This window comes from Entelurus aequoreus, linkage group LG14 (assembly GCF_033978785.1).
Source record: "Entelurus aequoreus isolate RoL-2023_Sb linkage group LG14, RoL_Eaeq_v1.1, whole genome shotgun sequence".
NCBI classification, from domain to species: domain Eukaryota; kingdom Metazoa; phylum Chordata; class Actinopteri; order Syngnathiformes; family Syngnathidae; genus Entelurus; species Entelurus aequoreus.
Genome location: NC_084744.1, coordinates 61642769 through 61661795, shown reverse-complemented (window position 1 = coordinate 61661795; position 19027 = coordinate 61642769). Strand labels below are relative to the sequence as shown.

At 32.0% G+C, this 19027-nt stretch overlaps 1 protein-coding gene across 3 annotated transcripts; it reads left to right on the top strand.

Annotated features, from left to right (window-relative positions):
• Positions 1-172: 172 nt before the first annotated feature.
• On the top strand, positions 173-15138 carry LOC133665485 (cAMP-dependent protein kinase inhibitor alpha-like). Of its 3 annotated transcripts, none has more exons than XM_062070796.1 (4): positions 173-274; positions 381-432; positions 3364-3548; positions 8579-9384. In XM_062070796.1, exons 3-4 carry the CDS (start codon positions 3392-3394, stop codon positions 8650-8652), a joined length of 231 nt encoding a protein of 76 aa, XP_061926780.1. In that variant the 5' UTR covers positions 173-274; positions 381-432; positions 3364-3391; the 3' UTR covers positions 8653-9384. The 3 variants fall into 3 exon arrangements, 2 of the variants coding, with proteins under 2 accessions (XP_061926780.1, XP_061926779.1); XM_062070795.1 differs by having other exon boundaries at positions 3341-3548; positions 8579-9383; XR_009828751.1 differs by adding an exon at positions 14875-15138 and having other exon boundaries at positions 205-432; positions 3341-3548; positions 8579-8716.
• Positions 15139-19027: the final 3889 nt, after the last annotated feature.

Below are 19027 nucleotides of genomic sequence, written 5' to 3'. Positions count from 1 at the left end.
CAGACGAATAAGAAGCAAGATATCAACAAACATGATATTATCTTTCGTGTACGCCATTTATTTACATCGCGTGTATTGTCAAGTGCTGTTTTTTTTCCGAGGTGACCGTGAATGCAGCATCGGCTTCTCCTCGGGGTCTCCTCTCATCCTTTGTGTTGCGCCTCGTCCAATCAGCGCTCGCCTACCAGCATACCGGTAGCTGATTGGCCGGGAAGGAGGAAGATGCAGACGGGAGACTTCACAGTCGGCTTGGCCTCACTCTCCCGCCACTAATGTGATTATGTCCTTATTTGTCTATTAGCTCATGTCGCTTTCTTTCCCAATCGGCGTTATTTGAACACACTGAGGTTTTTATTTATTTAGTATTGTTGGTGTTTCAGCGGTGGTGTTTGCATGAAGGCCGAGCCGAGCCACTGAGAGTCCGCATCCAAGGTAGGCATACGGTGACGTCATTTATTATTAAAATATACGTTCAGTGACGAATTCCCCTGCCGCAAAAATACGTCCTACATAATATAAATGAATGTGAATGTGATAAATAAATCCATTTTTTTTATTAAAGTACAGTCGGTGATAATTCCCTTTGTTTGGCTCCACCACCCATTAGCATGCTAACATGCTAATGTTAGCATGAATTGATTTACGTGGACCCCGACTTAAACAAGTTACCATTTAGTGGTCAATTGTACGGAATATGTACTGTACTGTGCAATCTACTAATACAAGTTTCAATCAATCAATCAATCAAAAATGTGGTTAATTAACCCCGGCTGTTGTTTGTCCCTTCAAAATAAGAGCGCATGTGTCTCCTCTTTGTACATGCTGTTTTTGTGGCCTTAATTTGATTGGAGCGCGACCCCCCAAAAAGGGGTTTTAAGATATAATACAAACCCCGTTTCCATATGAGTTGGGAAATGGTGTTAGATGTAAATATAAACGGAATTCAATGATTTGCAAATCCTTTTCAAGCCATATTCAATTGAATGCACTACAAAGACAACATATTTGATGTTCAAACTCATAAACTTTATTTATTTTTTTGGCAAATAATAATGAACTTAGAATTTCATGGCTGCAACACGTGCCAAAGTAGTTGGGAAAGGGCATGTTCACCACTGTGTTACATGGCCTTTCCTTTTAACAACACTCAGTAAAGGTTTGCGTACTGAGGAGACACATTTTTGAAGTGGAATTATTTCCCATTCTTGCTTGATGTACAGCTTAAGTTGTTCAACAGTCCGGGGGTCTCCCTCGTGCTATTTTAGGCTTCATAATGCGCCACACATTTTCTATGTCTGGACTACAGGCAGGCCAGTCTAGTACCCGCACTCTTTTACTATGAAGCCACGTTGATGTAACACGTGGCTTGGCGTTGTCTTGCTGAAATAAGCAGGGGCGTCCATGGTAACGTTGCTTGGATGGCAACATATGTTGCTCCAAAAGCTGTATGTACCTTTCAGCATTAATGGTGCCTTCACAGATGTGTAAGTTACCCATGTCTTGGCCACTAATACACCCCCATACCATCACACATGCTGCCTTCTACACTTTGCGCCTAGAACAATCCGGATGGTTCTTTTCCTCTTTGGTCCGGAGGACACGACGTCCACGGTTTCCAAAAACCATTTGAAATGTGGACTCGTCAGACCACAGAACACTTTTCCACTTTGCATCAGTCCATCTTAGATGAGCTCGGGCCCAGCGAAGCCGACGGCGTTTCTGGGTGTTGTTGATAAACGGTTTTTCGCCTTGCATAGGAGAGTTTCAACTTGCACTTACAGATGTAGCGACCAACTGTAGTTACTGACAGTGGGTTTCTGAAGTGTTCCTGAGCCCATGTGGTGATATCCTTTACACACGGATGTGGCTTGTTGATGCAGTACAGCCGGATCCAAAAACCATTTGAAATGTGGACTCGTCAGACCACAGAACACTTTTCCACTTTGTATCAGTCCATCTTAGATGAGCTCGGGCCCAGCGAAGCCGACGGCGTTTCTGGGTGTTGTTGATAAACGGTTTTTCGCCTTGCATAGGAGAGTTTCAACTTGCACTTACAGATGTAGCGACCAACTGTAGTTACTGACAGTGGGTTTCTGAAGTGTTCCTGAGCCCATGTGGTGATATCCTTTACACACTGATGTGGCTTGTTGATGCAGTACAGCCTGATCCAAAAACCATTTGAAATGTGGACTCGTCCGACCACAGAACACTTTTCCACTTTGCATCAGTCCATCTTAGATGAGCTCGGGCCCAGCGAAGCCGACGGCGTTTCTGGGTGTTGTTGATAGACGGTTTTTCGCCTTGCATAGGAGAGTTTCAACTTGCACTTACAGATGTAGCGACCAACTGTAGTTACTGACAGTGGGTTTCTGAAGTGTTCCTGAGCCCATGTGGTGATATCCTTTACACACTGATGTGGCTTGTTGATGCAGTACAGCCGGATCCAAAAACCATTTGAAATGTGGACTCGTCAGACCACAGAACACTTTTCCACTTTGTATCAGTCCATCTTAGATGAGCTCGGGCCCAGCGAAGCCGACGGCGTTTCTGGGTGTTGTTGATAAACGGTTTTTCGCCTTGCATAGGAGAGTTTCAACTTGCACTTACAGATGTAGCGACCAACTGTAGTTACTGACAGTGGGTTTCTGAAGTGTTCCTGAGCCCATGTGGTGATATCCTTTACACACGGATGTGGCTTGTTGATGCAGTACAGCCTGAGGGATGGAAGGTCACGGGCTTAGCTGCTTACGTGCAGTGATTTCTCCACATTCTCTGAACCCTTTGATGATATTACGGAGCGTAGATGGTGAAATCCCTCAATTCCTTGCAATAGCTGCTTGAGAAAGGTTGTTCTTAAACTGTTCAACAATTTGCTCAGGCATTTGTTGACAAAGTGGTGACCCTCGCCCCATCCTTGTTTGTGAATGACTGAGCATTTCATGGAATCTACTTTTATACCCAATCATGGCACCCACCTGTTCCCAATTAGCCTGCACACCTGTGGGATGTTCCAAATAAGTGTTTGATGAGCATTCCTCAACTTTATCAGTATTTATTGCCACCTTTCCCAACTTCTTTGTCACGTGTTGCTGCCATCAAATTATAAAGTTAATGATTATTTGCAAAAAAAAAAAATGTTTATGAGTTTGAACATCAAATATGTTGTCTTTGTAGCATATTCAACTGAATATGGCTTGAAAAGGATTTGCAAATCATTGTATTCCGTTTATATTTACATCTAACACCATTTCCCAACTCATATGGAAACGGGGTTTGTAGGTATTTCGTTTTAAGATACAATAGGATGTACTATCTACTAATAATGGTGTCTCTTTGTAAGGGCCCCTGTGCTCCTACTCGCAGGTGTGGCCGTGTGAACGATGCTCAAGCCATGTCTGATGTTGAGGTCACGTACGCCGACTTCATCGCCTCCGGCCGGACGGGTCGTAGGAACGCCCTGCACGACATCCTGCAGAGTCCCACTGACCCCGAGGGCCGAGAGATGTCCCTGTCCTTGTCCCAGCTGCACATCCATGCAGGAGGGGGAGGTGAGGTCTACCGTTACCCCCCCCCGTATACAGTCTTGGTTAGGGATGTCCGATAATGGCTTTTTGCCGATATTGTCCAACTCTTTAATTACCGATACCGATATCAACCGATATATGCAGTCGTGGAATTAACACATTATTATGCCTAATTTGGACAACCATGTATGGTGAAGATAAGGTACTTTTTAAAAAATAATAATAAAATAAGATAACTAAATTAAAAACATTTTCTTGAATAAAAAAGAAAGTAAAACAATATAAAAACAGTTACATAGAAACTAGTAATGAATGAAAATGAGTCAAATTAACTGTTAAAGGTTAGTACTATTAGTGGAGCAGCAGCACGCACAATCATGTGTGCTTACGGACTGTATCCCTTGCAGACTGTATTGATATATATTGATATATAATGTAGGGACCAGAATATTGATAACAGAAAGAAATGGGGGGAGGGAGGTTTTTTGGGTTGGTGCACTAATTGTAAGTGTATCTTGTGTTTTTTATGTGGATTTAATAAAAAAAACTTTAAAAAAAACGATACAGATAATAAAAAAACCGATACCGATAATTTACGATATTACATTTTAACGCATTTATCGGCCGATAATATCGGCAGGCCGATATTATCGGACATCCCTAGTCTTGGTCAAAAGTGAACGTACGCTTAGGGATGATGTTTGATAAGAAATTATCGAGTTCGAGCCCATTATCGAATCCTCTTATCAAACCGATTCCTTATCGATTCTGTTATCGAGTCCAGATAGGTTGTTGTGTATGGAAAAAAAACACACAATATTTGGTTTAACAAAAGCTCACTTTTATTTTATAAGAAAAATAAATAAATAAATAAATAAATGAATGAATAAATATTCAATGTTACCCCCCCTAAAAAAAAAAAATATATATTGACTGTTGTCACCCAAAGTATATTAAGTGGGATTTTTCAGAAAAACAAATATATACAGTAACACAAAAACAACCTGTCTCTGTGATCACTATAGGTGTATAAATAATAATATAGTGTTAAACAAAATCAGTCCCTTGGGCACAAAACTGAAAATAATACAGCTCTCCAAAAAGTGCACTTCTGCTGCTATTGGAACATACTAACTACACACACTATGACACTAAGAATCAACAATTCTGCAGTCCTGGTTGACATAAGAGGTAACCTTACAGTGTTTCCCACACATTCATTTATTTGTGGCGGCCCACCACGAAAGAATTAAGGCCGCCACAAATAGATTTATTTTTTTTATTTTTTTTTATTATTATTTTTTTTATTTTTTTATTGTTGTTGACCTGTCCAGCTTCTCAGACAAATCATATAGTTGATGTAGATGCCCATATAGGCTGTTCAGATTTACTTTACAAAAGAGAAGTGTACGATCAAGATTTTTGGAGCTCTTTGTTCAGTGGATCAGATGTTTGATGAAGCTTTGTGTCTATCTACCACCACTACTGTTTTCTGTTTATTTGTTACTGACTGTGGCAGGACACCTCTGCCTCTGTTTCACTTTATGTTGCTGGTAAATAATATGCTTGTAGTAGTAGGCTAAAGTTCAATTATTTAGTATGCACTAATTAAAGGGGCAGAGCTTTAAGAGACATTTTAGCTTTTATATTTTTACAAGATATATTTTTTGTAAGAACCACAATTAATAAATATATTTCAGTGAATAACTTATTCAAATCTGTATATAAATATGTACATAAAGTGTTGTAATTATATTGTAAAATGGATGGATGGATGGACGTTTAAAACAAAACTGTTATTATTAATTAGTAAGTGTACATTTTTTGAGCCTTTTTAGAGAAAATCATATCATTGTAGTAAATTATGCAAATTACTCGATGATGTCATGGTGACCACACCCCCACCGCCACAGGTATCTTGGCAGTTTATGGGAAACACTGCCTTGTTTTAGCCTAAAGGCTACAAGTGAGCAGATATGGAAATTAACCGGCAACAGTTAACGTTAGTTACTCACCGGCACTATCACTGGGACTGCAGGTTGAAGCAGAGGAAGAGGGGCGTGCTTCGTCATCTCTGTCGCTGCTTCTCCACGACACCTTTCTCTAACCTTCAGGTTATGTGCGGCCTGAACATGTTTGTTGTACTGCTCCCCTCACATAACAGCGAAGCCTGGCAATAATTGCATATTGCCGTTTCCTCGTCGTATTTTTTTGTCAAATGAAGCCATGCCTTGAGGCGTTTTTTCCGGTCCATTATTTTTGCTGCTTTCTGTATCTGCCGCCTAATGACCGAGCTACGTCATTTCCTGGGATGTCCCACAGGGCATTTCCTGTGGGACGGGATTCGCTCCCAGGGATTCGAATAAAGAACCAACTCTTTTTCTTTACTATAGTGGCCTCGATAACGGGAACCGATTCTCAAAAAGGGATTCGAGTCCATGGAATCGGTTCTTTTCTTATCGAACAACCGGGAGAACCGGTTTCGAACATCATCCCTACCCACGGCACATTCTGAAAATACTATTAAAATAAACAAAAACGTGACAAAAGTGAAATAAAAAAGGTTAAAGGTGAAATGTAATTTAGAAAAAGTTGCAATGTTGACTAATAAAACAAAGCTGTTTGTTTTTTTCTTTCAAACTGTCATTGCTCAAAACATAATATTGAATCAAAATCAATGTTATTATGAATGATTGACCTACCCAAGGTTCCCATTACTTCACATCAAATATTACACTAAGAAACATATTTTTGGTGGAAGATTTTGCAAATTTGGTAAATAAATAACCCAAAAATGTATATTTTGTTGTTTTCTTACTGTACCGAAAATAAACCGAGGTACGTACCGAACCGAAATTGTTGTGTACCGTTACACCCCTAAGTGGTGGTCAAAAGTGTACGTACACTTGTAAAGAACATCATTTCATGACTGTCTTGAGTTTACAATCATTCTTATTTTTTTTGTGATGTAGTGATTGGAGCACATACTTGTTGCTCATAAAAAAACATTCATGAAGTTTGCTTCTTTTATGAATTTATTATGGCTCTACTGAAAATGTGACTTGGGTCAAAAGTATACATACAGCAATGTTAATATTTGGTCCCTTGGCAAGTTTACCTGCAATAAGGCGCTAAATTGGTTTTCCTGACATGGACTTGTTTCTTCAGCATTGTCCACGCGTTTAAGACCACATGACTTTCCTCCAGAAGGTCTTTACTTTATTTTTGTCCATGTGATGTCAGAGGAAACAAAAAAATGGATCATTGACCTGATTCACTCATGTTTTCCATGAGATGCTAGCAAATATGCAGCAGTCAGATTGGCGGATGTTTTCAATGAAGTTCATAGCTTTTTTGCTCATTTTAGTTGAAAACGGTACTACTAACCGCCGTATACATTATAAATAGTGTGGGTCCTAGTATTAGTACCATTAGTACTTTATTAGTACTTTATTAGTACCATTAATACTTTATTAGTACTTTATTAGTACCATTAGTACTTTATTAGTTCCATTAGTACTTTATTAGTACCATTAGTACTTTATTAGTACCATTAATACTTTATTAGTACTTTATTAGTACCATTAGTACTTTATTAGTACCATTAGTACTTTATTAGTACCATTGGTACTTTATTAGGACCTTTAGTACTTTATTAACACTTTATTAGTACTATTAGTACTTTATTAGTACCATTAGTACTTTATTAGTTCCATTAGTACTTTATTAGTTCCATTAGTACTTTATTAGTACCATTAGTACTTTATTAGTACTATTAGTACTTTATTAGTACTTTAGTAGTACCATTAGTACTTTATTAGTACCATTAGTACTTTATTAGTACTATTAGTACTTTATCAGTACGATTAGTACTTAATTAGTACCATTAGTACTTTAATAGTACCATTAGTACATTATTAGTACCATTAGTAATTCATTAGTACTTTATTAGTACTTTATTAGTACCATTAGTACTTTATTAGTACTTGATTAGCACTTTATTAGTACCATTAGTACTTTATTAATACTTTATTATTACCATTAGTACTTTGTTAGTACCATTAATACTTTATTAGTACCATTAGTACTTTAATAGTACCATTAGTACTTTATTAGTACATTATTAGTACAATTAGTACTTTATTAGTACCATTAGTACTTTATTAGTACCATTAGTACTTCATTAGTACTTTATTAGTACCATTAGTACTATATTAGTACCATAAGTACTTTATTAGTACTTTATTAGTACCATTAGTACTTTATTAGTACCATTAGTACTATATTAGTACCATAAGTACTTTATTAGTACTTTATTAGTACCATTAGTACTTTATTAGTACCATTAGTACTTTATTAGTACCATTAGTACTTTATTAGTAACATTAGTACCATTTTTACTTTATTAGTACCATTAGTACTTTATTAGTACCATTAGTACTTTATTAGTACCATTAGTACCATTATTACTTTATTAGTACCATTAGTACTTTATTAGTACCATAAGTACTTTATTAGTACCATTAGTACCATTAGTACTTTATTAGTACCATTAGTAATTTATTAGTACCATTAGTACTTTATTAGTACCATTATTACTTTATTAGTACCATTAGTACTTTATTAGTACCATTAGTACTTTATTAGTACTTTATTAGTACTTTATTAGTACCATTCATACTTTATTAGTACCATTAGTACTTTATTAGTACTTTATTAGTACCATTAGTACTTTATTAGTACCTTATTAGTACCATTAGTACTTTATTAGTACCATTCATACTTTATTAGTACCATTAGTACTTTATTAGTACTTTATTAGTACCATTAGTACTTTATCAGTACTTTATTACTACCATTAGTACTTTATTAGTACCATTAGTTACTAATGGTACTAATAAAGTACTAATGATTAGTACTTTATTAGTACCGTACAACCCTCCTTCCTTCTCTACGCATTACCTCTACTACTAGTTGTGCTCAAGCCTGCTGTTTTACTTTGCAATACCCCACTGATATTTTCAAAATAAAAGACATTTCGCCCTCGCACCCAGATGCCAACGACACCGACGACAGCCCAGGTCCGTCGTCCTCGGCTCAAAGAGAGGCGCAGCAGAAGAACAGCTGATCACACCGCTGTGGGACGGACCCCTGCCCGTGTTGGGCCCCCAGCCTCCCTTCACACCTGGCAGGTAGTCTGAGTTTAAAGGGACTATCCAAGCTGCCTCGTCTAGTCCCTAAAACCTAAAAGGTGGAGACGATGAAGCGGAACAGGCACTTTCCTCTCAAGTCCGGACTTTATAGCGTGAGCTCTCAACTTGGAGGGAAGTGGAGAAAAGTTGTTGAAATGAACACATTTTCTTCCTGTAGTCAATTTAGCGAGTGCTAAAAGCAGCGGAAAAGAGAGCATGTGCTGGTTTTGTTGGCGTGGACCACTCTAAAGACGCGCTGATGTGTGGCTAGCATGTGTTGTGTCCACAACACTGTTGGCAACTTTGGACTGGCAGCAGTGCTGCAAACTTTGGGGGAAAAGAAACTTGAGGATATTTTTTGGCTGTGAATTAATTTATGGAACTGATTTTTTTAGCGTTTGAATTTTGTGAACTTAATTTTGCATCAACTGACAATTTCATAACATTTTCAGTTTAATTTTGTAATTTCTGCACTGAATTTTTACACTGTGTATTTTAACATCATTTCTAAACACACATTTTGCTCACAATTTTTTATTAGATGAAATTGTCAGCATTTTTTTGTGTGTGTTTAAAAATTCCGTGTGTAAAAATTCAGTGTAAAAATGTTTGGTTGCTTCAAAATTCAAGACCCTTTTATTGTAAATTAAATGGAATTAGAAAATGAATTGACCATTTTTTTTTGGACTAGAACAGAAAAAAATATTTCAAAATGTTTTAATTCTAAAACTTTTTTTTAACACTGAATTAATTTTTTTGGGTTAGAATTTTTTTACCTTAATTTTTTACATCAAATTATGCTGACAATTTCATAAAATTTCAGTTTAATTACATAATTTCTGCACTGAATTTTTACCTTATTTTTTGGACTATAGAACAGAAAAAAATATTTCAACATTTTTTAATTCTAAAACTGTTGTTTTTTTTTACACTGAATTAATTTTTTTGGGTTAGAATTGTTTTACCTTAATTTTTTTACATCAAATTATGCTGACAATTTCATAAAATTTCAGTTTAATTACATAATTTCTGCACTGAATTTTTACCTTATTTTTTGGACTATAGAGCAGAAAAAACATCATTTCTAAACACACATTTTGCTCACAATTTTTTATTAGATGAAATTGTCAGCATTTTTTTGTGTGTGTTTAAAAATTCCGTGTGTAAAAATTCAGTGTAAAAATGTTTGGTTGCTTCAAAATTCAAGACCCTTTTATTGTAAATTAAATGGAATTAGAAAATGAATTGACCATTTTTTTTTTGGACTAGAACAGAAAAAAATATTTCAAAATGTTTTAATTCTAAAACTTTTTTTTAACACTGAATTAATTTTTTTGGGTTAGAATTTTTTTACCTTAATTTTTTACATCAAATTATGCTGACAATTTCATAAAATTTCAGTTTAATTACATAATTTCTGCACTGAATTTTTACCTTATTTTTTGGACTATAGAACAGAAAAAAATATTTCAACATTTTTTAATTCTAAAACTGTTTTTTTTTTTTACACTGAATTAATTTTTTTGGGTTAGAATTGTTTTACCTTAATTTTTTTACATCAAATTATGCTGACAATTTCATAAAATTTCAGTTTAATTACATAATTTCTGCACTGAATTTTTACCTTATTTTTTGGACTATAGAGCAGAAAAAAATATCTCAACATTTTTTAATTGTAAAACTGATTTTTTTTAACACTGAATTAATTTTTTTGGGTTAGAATTTTCCCCCCTTAATTCTTTACATCAAATTATGCTGACAATTTCATAAAATTTCAGTTTAATTACATAATTTCTGCACTGAATTTTTACCTTATTTTTTGGACTATAGAACAGAAAAAAATATTTCAAAATTTTTTAATTCTAAAACTGTTTTTTTTTTTACACTGAATTAATTTTTTTGGGTTAGAATTTTTTTACCTTAATTTTTTACATCAAATTATGCTGACAATTTCATAAAATTTCAGTTTAATTACATAATTTCTGCACTGAATTTTTACCTCATGTTTTGGACTATAGAGCAGAAAAAAATATAATTTTTTAAAATTCTAAAACTTTTTTTTTAACACTGAATTAATTAATTTTTTTGTGTTTGAATTTTTTTAACTTAATTTTTTACATCAAATTATGCTGACAATTTCAAAAATGAGTTTACCTTATTTTTTGGACTATAGAGCAGAAAAAAATATAATTTTTTAAAATTCTAAAACATTTTTTTTTAACACTGAATTAATTAATTTTTCTGTGTTTGAATTTTTTTTAACTTAATTTTTTACATCAAATTATGCTGACAATTTCAAAAACGAATGTACCTTATTTTTTGGACTATAGAGCAGAAAAAAATATTTCAAAATTGTTTTATTCTAAAACTTTTTTTTAACACTGAATTAATTTCTTTGGGTTAGAATTTTTTTAACTGAATTTTTTACATCGAATTATGCTGACAATTTCATAACATTTTCAATTTAATTTTGTAATTTCTGCACTGAATTTTTACACTGTGTATTTTAACAGCATTTCTAAGCACACATTTTGCTCACAATTTTTTATTAGATGAAATTGTCAGCATTTTTTTGTGTGTGTTTAAAAATTCCATGTGTAAAAATTCAGTGTAAAAATGTTTGGTTGCTTCAAAATTCAAGACCCTTTTATGGTAAATTAAATGGAATTAGAAAATGAATTGACCATTTTTTTTTGGACTATAGAACAGAAAAAAATATTTCAAAATGTTTTAATTCTAAAACTGTTTTTTTTTAACACTAGAATTATTTTTACCTTAATTTTTTACATCAAATTATGCTGACAATTTCATAAAATTTCAGTTTAATTACATAATTTCTGCACTGAATTTTTACCTTATTTTTTGGACTATAGAACAGAAAAAAATATTGCAAAATTTTTAATTCTAAAACTGTTTTTTTAACACTGAATTAATTTTTTTGGGTTAGAATTTTTTTACCTTAATTTTTTACATCAAATTATGCTGACAATTTCATAAAATTTCAGTTTAATTACATAATTTCTGCACTGAATTTTTACCTTATTTTTTGGACTATAGAACAGAAAAAAATATTTCAAAATGTTTTAATTCTAAAACTGTTTTTTTTTAACACTGAATTAATTTTTTTGGGTTAGAATTTTTTTACCTTAATTTTTTACATCAAATTATGCTGACAATTTCATAAAATTTCAGTTTAATTACATAATTTCTGCACTGAATTTTTACCTTATTTTTTGGACTATAGAGCAGAAAAAAATTGAATTTTTTAAAATTCTAAAACATTTTTTTTTAACACTGAATTAATGAATTTTTTTGTGTTTGAACTTTTTTAACTTAATTTTTTACATCAAATTACGCTGACAATTTCAAAAATGAATTTACCTTATTTTTTGGACTATAGAGCAGAAAAAAATATTTCAAAATTGTTTTATTCTAAAAGTTTTTTTTAACACTGAATTGATTTTTTTGGGTTAGAATTTTTTTAACTGAATTTTTTACATCAAATTATGCTGACAATTTCATATAATTTAATTTAAAATTTAATGAATTTCATAATTTCTGCACTGAATTTTTACACTGTGTATTTTAACATAATTTCTAAACACAATTTGCTCACATTTTTTTATTAGATGAAACTGTCAGCATTTTTTGTGTGTGTTTAAAAATTCTGTGTGTAAAAATTCAGTGTAAAAATGTTTTGTTGCTTCTAAACTCAAGACCCTTTTCCGGTAAATTAAACGGAATTAGAAAATGAATTTACCTTATTTTTTGGACTATAGAGCAGAAAAAAAATATTTCAATTTTTTTAAATTCTAAAACATTTTCTTTTAACAGTGAATTAATTAATTTTTTTAACTTAATTTTTTACATCAAATTATGCTGACAATTTCAAAAAATGTTCACTTTAATTTCATAATTTCTGCATTTATTTTTTATACTGTGTATTTTAACAAACATCATTTCTAAACACACACATTTTGTTCACAGTTTTTTATTAGATGAAATTGTCAGCATTTTCTGTGTGTTTAAAAATTCCGTGTGTAAAAATTCAGTGTAAAAATGTTTTGTTGCTTCAAAACTCAAGACCCTTTTTCCGGTAAATTATATGGAATTAGAAAATGAATTTACCTTATTTTTTGGACTATAGAGCAGAAAATAATTATTATATTTTTTTAAATTCTAAAACATTTTTTTTAACACTGAATTAATAAATTTTTTAAACTTAATTTTTTACATCAAATTATGCTGACAATTTCAAAAAATGTTCACATTAATTACATAATTTCTGCACTGATTTTTTATACTGTGTATTTTAACAAACATCATTTCTAAACACACATTTTGCTCAAATGTTTTTGCTAGATTAAATTGTCAGCATTTTTTGTGTGTGTTTAAAAATTCTGTGTGTAAAAATTCAGTGTAAAAATATTTTGTTGCTTCTAAACTCAAGACCCTTTTCCGGTAAATTAAATGGAATTAGAAAATGAATTTACCTTATTTTTTGTACTATAGAGCAGAAAAAAATTATATATTTTTTTAATTCTAAAACATTTTTTTAACACTGAATTAATTAATTTTTTTGTGTTTGAATTTTTTTAACTTAATTTTTTACATCAAATTATGCTGACAATTTCATAAAATTTTCACTTTAATATCATAATTTCTGCATTGATTTTTTATACTGTGTATTTTAACAAACATCATTTCTAAACACACACATTTTGTTCACAGTTTTTATTAGATGAAATTGTCAGCATTTTCTGTGTGTTTAAAAATTCCGTGTGTAAAAATTCAGTGTAAAAATATTTTGTTGCTTCTAAACTCAAGACCCTTTTCCGGTAAATTAAATGGAATTAGAAAATTAATTTACCTTATTTTTTGGACTATAGAGCAGAAAAGAATTATTATATTTTTTTAAATTCTAAAACATTTTTTTTAACACTGAATTAATACATTTTTTTAACTTAATTTTTTACATCAAATTATGCTGACAATTTAAAAAAATGTTCACTTTAATTTCATAATTTCTGCACTGATTTTTTTATACTGTGTATTTTAACAAACATCATTTCTAAACACACACATTTTGTTCACAGTTTTTTATTAAATGAAATTGTCAGCATTTTTTGTGTGTTTAAAAATTCTGTGTGTAAAAATTCAGTGTAAAAATATTTTGTTGCTTCTAAACTCAAGACCCTTTTCCGGTAAATAAAATGGAATTAGAAAATTAATTTACCTTATTTTTTGGACTATAGAGCAGAAAAAAATTATTATATTTTTTTAAATTCTAAAACATTTTTTTTAACACTGAATTAATACATTTTTTTAACTTAATTTTTTACATCAAATTATGCTGACAATTTCAAAAAATGTTCACTTTAATTTCATAATTTCTGCACTGATTTTTTTATACTGTGTATTTTAACAAACATCATTTCTAAACACACACATTTTGTTCACAGTTTTTTATTAGATGAAATTGTCAGCATTTTCTGTGTGTTTAAAAATTCTGTGTGTAAAAATTCAGTGTAAAAATGTTTTGTTGCTTCAAAACTCAAGACCCTTTTTCCGGTAAATTATATGGAATTACAAAATGAATTTACCTTATTTTTTGGACTATAGAGCAGAAAAAAAATATTTCAATTTTTTTAAATTCTAAAACTTTTTTTTTTAACACTGAATTAATTAATTTTTTTGTGTTTGAATTTTTATAACTTAATTTTTTACATCAAATTATGCTGACAATTTCATAAAATGTTCACTTTAATTTCATAATTTCTGCACTGATTTTTTATACTGTGTATTTTAACAAACATCATTTCTAAACACACACATTTTGTTCACAGTTTTTTATTAAATTAAATTGTCAGCATTTTTTGTGTGTTTAAAAATTCTGTGTGTAAAAATTCAGTGTAAAAATATTTTGTTGCTTCTAAACTCAAGACCCTTTTCCGGTAAATTAAATGGAATTAGAAAATGAATTTACCTTATTTTTTGGACTATAGAAACAGCAAATTGACTGAAATATACACGGCATGTGTTTAGTTTTGTGTTGTCTCCACCCTCTAATGTACATGTAGGAACTCTCATTACTAACATGGCTTCTTGCTTTTTGCCAGACAACTTTCAGTGCATTTCCCCCTCTTTCTATAATGTAGATATTGTGGAGCTGTACGCCACCTTTGTGTCTGACATGGAACTGAACTCCTTCCCTTGTGAGTAATACTGGACACATCCTCTAACTGCATGGATAATACCAGGTGATTTCCACACCAACACTACCACGTGAGCATAGTGATCACACTGTTTAAAAGCAGCTGTTTATACATCAGCTTGTAGGAATGTGAAAGTGCATGACTTGTCCCAACTGTACTTTCTCTCACCCTTTTTCTACTCCCCCTGTGAAAGGCAAATAAATGACACCTGCAGTTAAAAAAAGTGTGTGTTTTTTTTCCCCTGCAGATCACATAGAAAATATGCATTATGCAACAATTATCAGGTGCAGTGTTTCCCACAGGACTGCAATGTTGTGGTGGCCGTGGATTGTTGGAGTGAATCCTGCAAAACGTGAGTGAAAACATGAAAAAAACAATTTTTTTTAGAAGAGAAGTGTCCACACTTTTTGACCTGGGGTTTGGACACACCTACGGAGCCCCTAAAGCAGTGGTCCCCAACCTTTTTGTAGCTGCGGACTGGTCAACGCTTGAAAATTTGTCCCATGGACCGGGGGGGGATTTTTTTTTTTTTTTTATTTTTTTTTTTTTTACATAAATAAATACAATCATGTGTGCTTACGGACTGTATCCCTGCAGACTGTATTGGTCTATATTGATATATAATGTATATATTGTGATTTTTATGTTGATTTCATTAAAAAAAAAAAAATTTTTTTTTTAAATTTCTTGTGCGGCCCGGTACCAATCGGTGGTTGGGGGACCACTGCCCTAAAGGGACATGGGAGAAATAATTTTTTTAATTATTTTATTTTATTTTTTTAGACATGTATCTCGTGCCCACGAGAAAGTTTTTAAAAAGTTATAAAAAAATAAAATAAATGTTAATAATTTTTTATCTATTAATTTTTTTAGACATGTATCTCGTGTGCACGGAAAGTTTTTATAAAGTTATAAAAAAAATGTTTTAAATGTATTTTATTTTATTTTATTTTTGTTAGACATGTATCTCGTGCGCTCGAGAAACTATCTTGTGCACACGAGATACATGTCTAAAAAAAAAACCATACTTTTTTTTTAAACATGTATCTCGTGCGCTCGAGAAACTTTTTATAAAGTTATAAAAAAAATTTAAGAATGAATTTGATTTTATTTTATTTTTTTAGACAAGTATCTCGTGCACTCGAAACTATCTCGTGCACACGAGATACATGTCTAAAACAAAAAACATACTTTTTTTTTTAAACATGTATCTCGTGCCCACGAGAAAGTTTTTAAAAAGTTATAAAAAAAATAAAATAAATGTTAATAATTTTTTATTTTTTTAGACATATATCTCGTGTGCACGAGAAACTTTTTATAAAGTTATAAAAAAAAATTTAAAATGTATTTTATTTTATTTTATTTTTGTTAGACACGTATCTCGTGCACTCGAGAAACTATCTTGTGCACACGAGATACATGTCTAAAAAAAAAAAACATACTTTTTTTTTAAACATGTATCTCGTGCGCTCGAGAAACTTTTTATAAAGTTATAAAAAAAATTAAAAAATTAATTTTATTTTATTTTATTTTTTTAGACAAGTATCTCGTGCGCTCGAGAAACTATCTTGTGCACACGAGATACATGTCTAAAACAAAAATTGTAAAAAATTGTAGAAAAAAATAAAATGAAATTATAAATTTTTTTAATTTTTATATAACTTTATAAAAAGTTTCTCGTGCGCACAAGAAAGTTTCTCTTGCGCACGAGATACATGTCTAAAAAAAAAAAATTGTAAAAAATTGTAAAAATTGTAAAAAAAAATAAAATGAAATTATAAATGTTTTTTATTTTTATATAACTTTATAAAAAGTTTCTCATGCGCACAAGAAAGTTTCTCTTGCGCACGAGATACATGTCTAAAAAAAAAAAAAAAATGATACAAAAAAAAATTTCCCCCATGTCCCTTTAGGGGCTTCATACCTTCCCCGCATTCAATCTTTATTTTCATGACTATTTACATTGTAGATTGTCACATCAAAACTATGAATGAACACATGTGGAGTTATGTACTTAACAAAAAATAGCCACCCTTTGCTCTGATTAACTGCTTTGCACACCCTCGGCATTCTCTCCATGAGCTTCAAGCGCACCTGTGAAGTGAAAACCGTTTCAGGTGACGACCTCTTGAAGCTCATGAAGAGAATGCCAAGAGTGTGCAAAGCAGTTAATCAGAGCCTGTTTGTTTGGTATGTTTGCAAACTATTAGCATTATTGCCGTCAGTGAAGAAAAATCCATAAATTGGACGCACTATTTTGTAAGCCGCAGGGTATAAAGCGTACGAAAAAAGTAGTCTGGAATTTACGGTAATCTTATAAGATTAAGCCCCGGAACTACAAATGGCCCCTTAACCGCTACTTGGAACCCCTAACTTATGTATTTGGGGACACCTTGTGTGTATGTAGGTGTATATATATATGTACACAGTAGTTGTGTGACAGGACAAATGACAAACTCCTGGTAATTGATGTGGTGTTTTTTTCTTTTCAAAATAGCACTTGATACTGAATAGAACGGAAGCCGACTACCTGAGCTCCACGCGGTTATCGGAGTTTTCCACTACTTTCCCGGGACCAAATTTCAATGGTAAAATCTAGGTTAAAAAGCATGTTGTTTCAACGTTGTATTTGTGTCGTAGAATACAACGCAAATGGTTGGGAAAATGCCCAAAAAGTTAATGGTCAAATACAACGTTGAAACAACATTCTTTTTGGCGTGTTGTAGAATATTGGTTGGAAAAATGACCAAATTTCAATGGTTAAATCAACGTCGGAACCCAACATTGATTAAACAATGTCAAAAAGCATGTTGTTTCAACGTTGTATTTGTGTTGTGGAATATTGGGAGGGGAAGGACCAAATTTTAATGGTCAAATCAACGTTAAAAAGTATGTTGTTTCAACGTTGTATTTGGGTTGTAGAATATTGGTTGGAAATATTACCAAATTTCAATGTCAAATCAACGTTAAAAAGCATGTTGTTTCAACGTTGTATTTGGGTTGTAGAATACAACACAAATGGTTGGGAAAATGACCAAAAAGTTAATGGTCAAATCAACGCCAAAAAGCATGTTGTTTCAACTTTGTATTTGTGTTGTAGAATATTGGTTGGAAAAATTACCAAATTTCAATGGTCAAATCAACGTTAAAAAGCATGTTTTTCAACGTTGTATTTGGGTTGTAGAATACAACACAAATGGTTGGGAAAATGACCAAATTTCAATGGTCAAATCAACATCAGAACCCAACATTGATTAAACGTTGTCAAAAAGCATGTTGTTTCAATGTTGTATTTGTGTTGTAGAATATTGGTTGGAAAAATGACCAAATTTCAATGTCAAATCAACGTTGAAACGCATGTTGTTTCAACGTTGTATTTGTGTTGTAAAATATTGGTTGGAAAAATGACCAAATTTCAATGTCAAATCAACGTTAAAACGCATGTTGTTTCAACGTTGTATTTGGGTTGTAGAATACAACACAAATGGTTGGGAAAATGACCAAAAGTTAATGGTCAAATCAACGCCAAAAAGAATGTTGTTTCAACGTTGTATTTGTGTTGTAGAATATTGGTTGGAAAAATTACCAAATTTCAATGTCAAATCAACGTTAAAAAGCATGTTGTTTCAACGTTGTATTTGTGTTGTCGAATATTGGATGGAAAAATTACCAAAATTCAATGGTCAAATCAACGTCAAAATACAACATTGATTAAACGTCGTCAAAAAGCATGTTGTTTCAACGTTGTATTTGTGTTGTAGAATACAACACAAATGGTTGGGAAAATGACGAAAAAGTTAATGGTCAAATCAACGCCAAAAAGCATGTTGTTTCAACGTTGTATTTGTGTTGTAGAATATTGGTTGGAAAAATGACCAAATTTCAATGTCAAATCAACGTTAAAAAGCATGTTGTTTCAACGTTGTATTTGGGTTGTAGAATACAACACAAATGGTTGGGAAAATGACCAAAAGTTAATGGTCAAATCAACGCCAAAAAGAATGTTGTTTCAACGTTGTATTTGTGTTGTAGAATATTGGTTGGAAAAATTACCAAATTTCAATGTCAAATCAACGTTAAAAAGCATGTTGTTTCA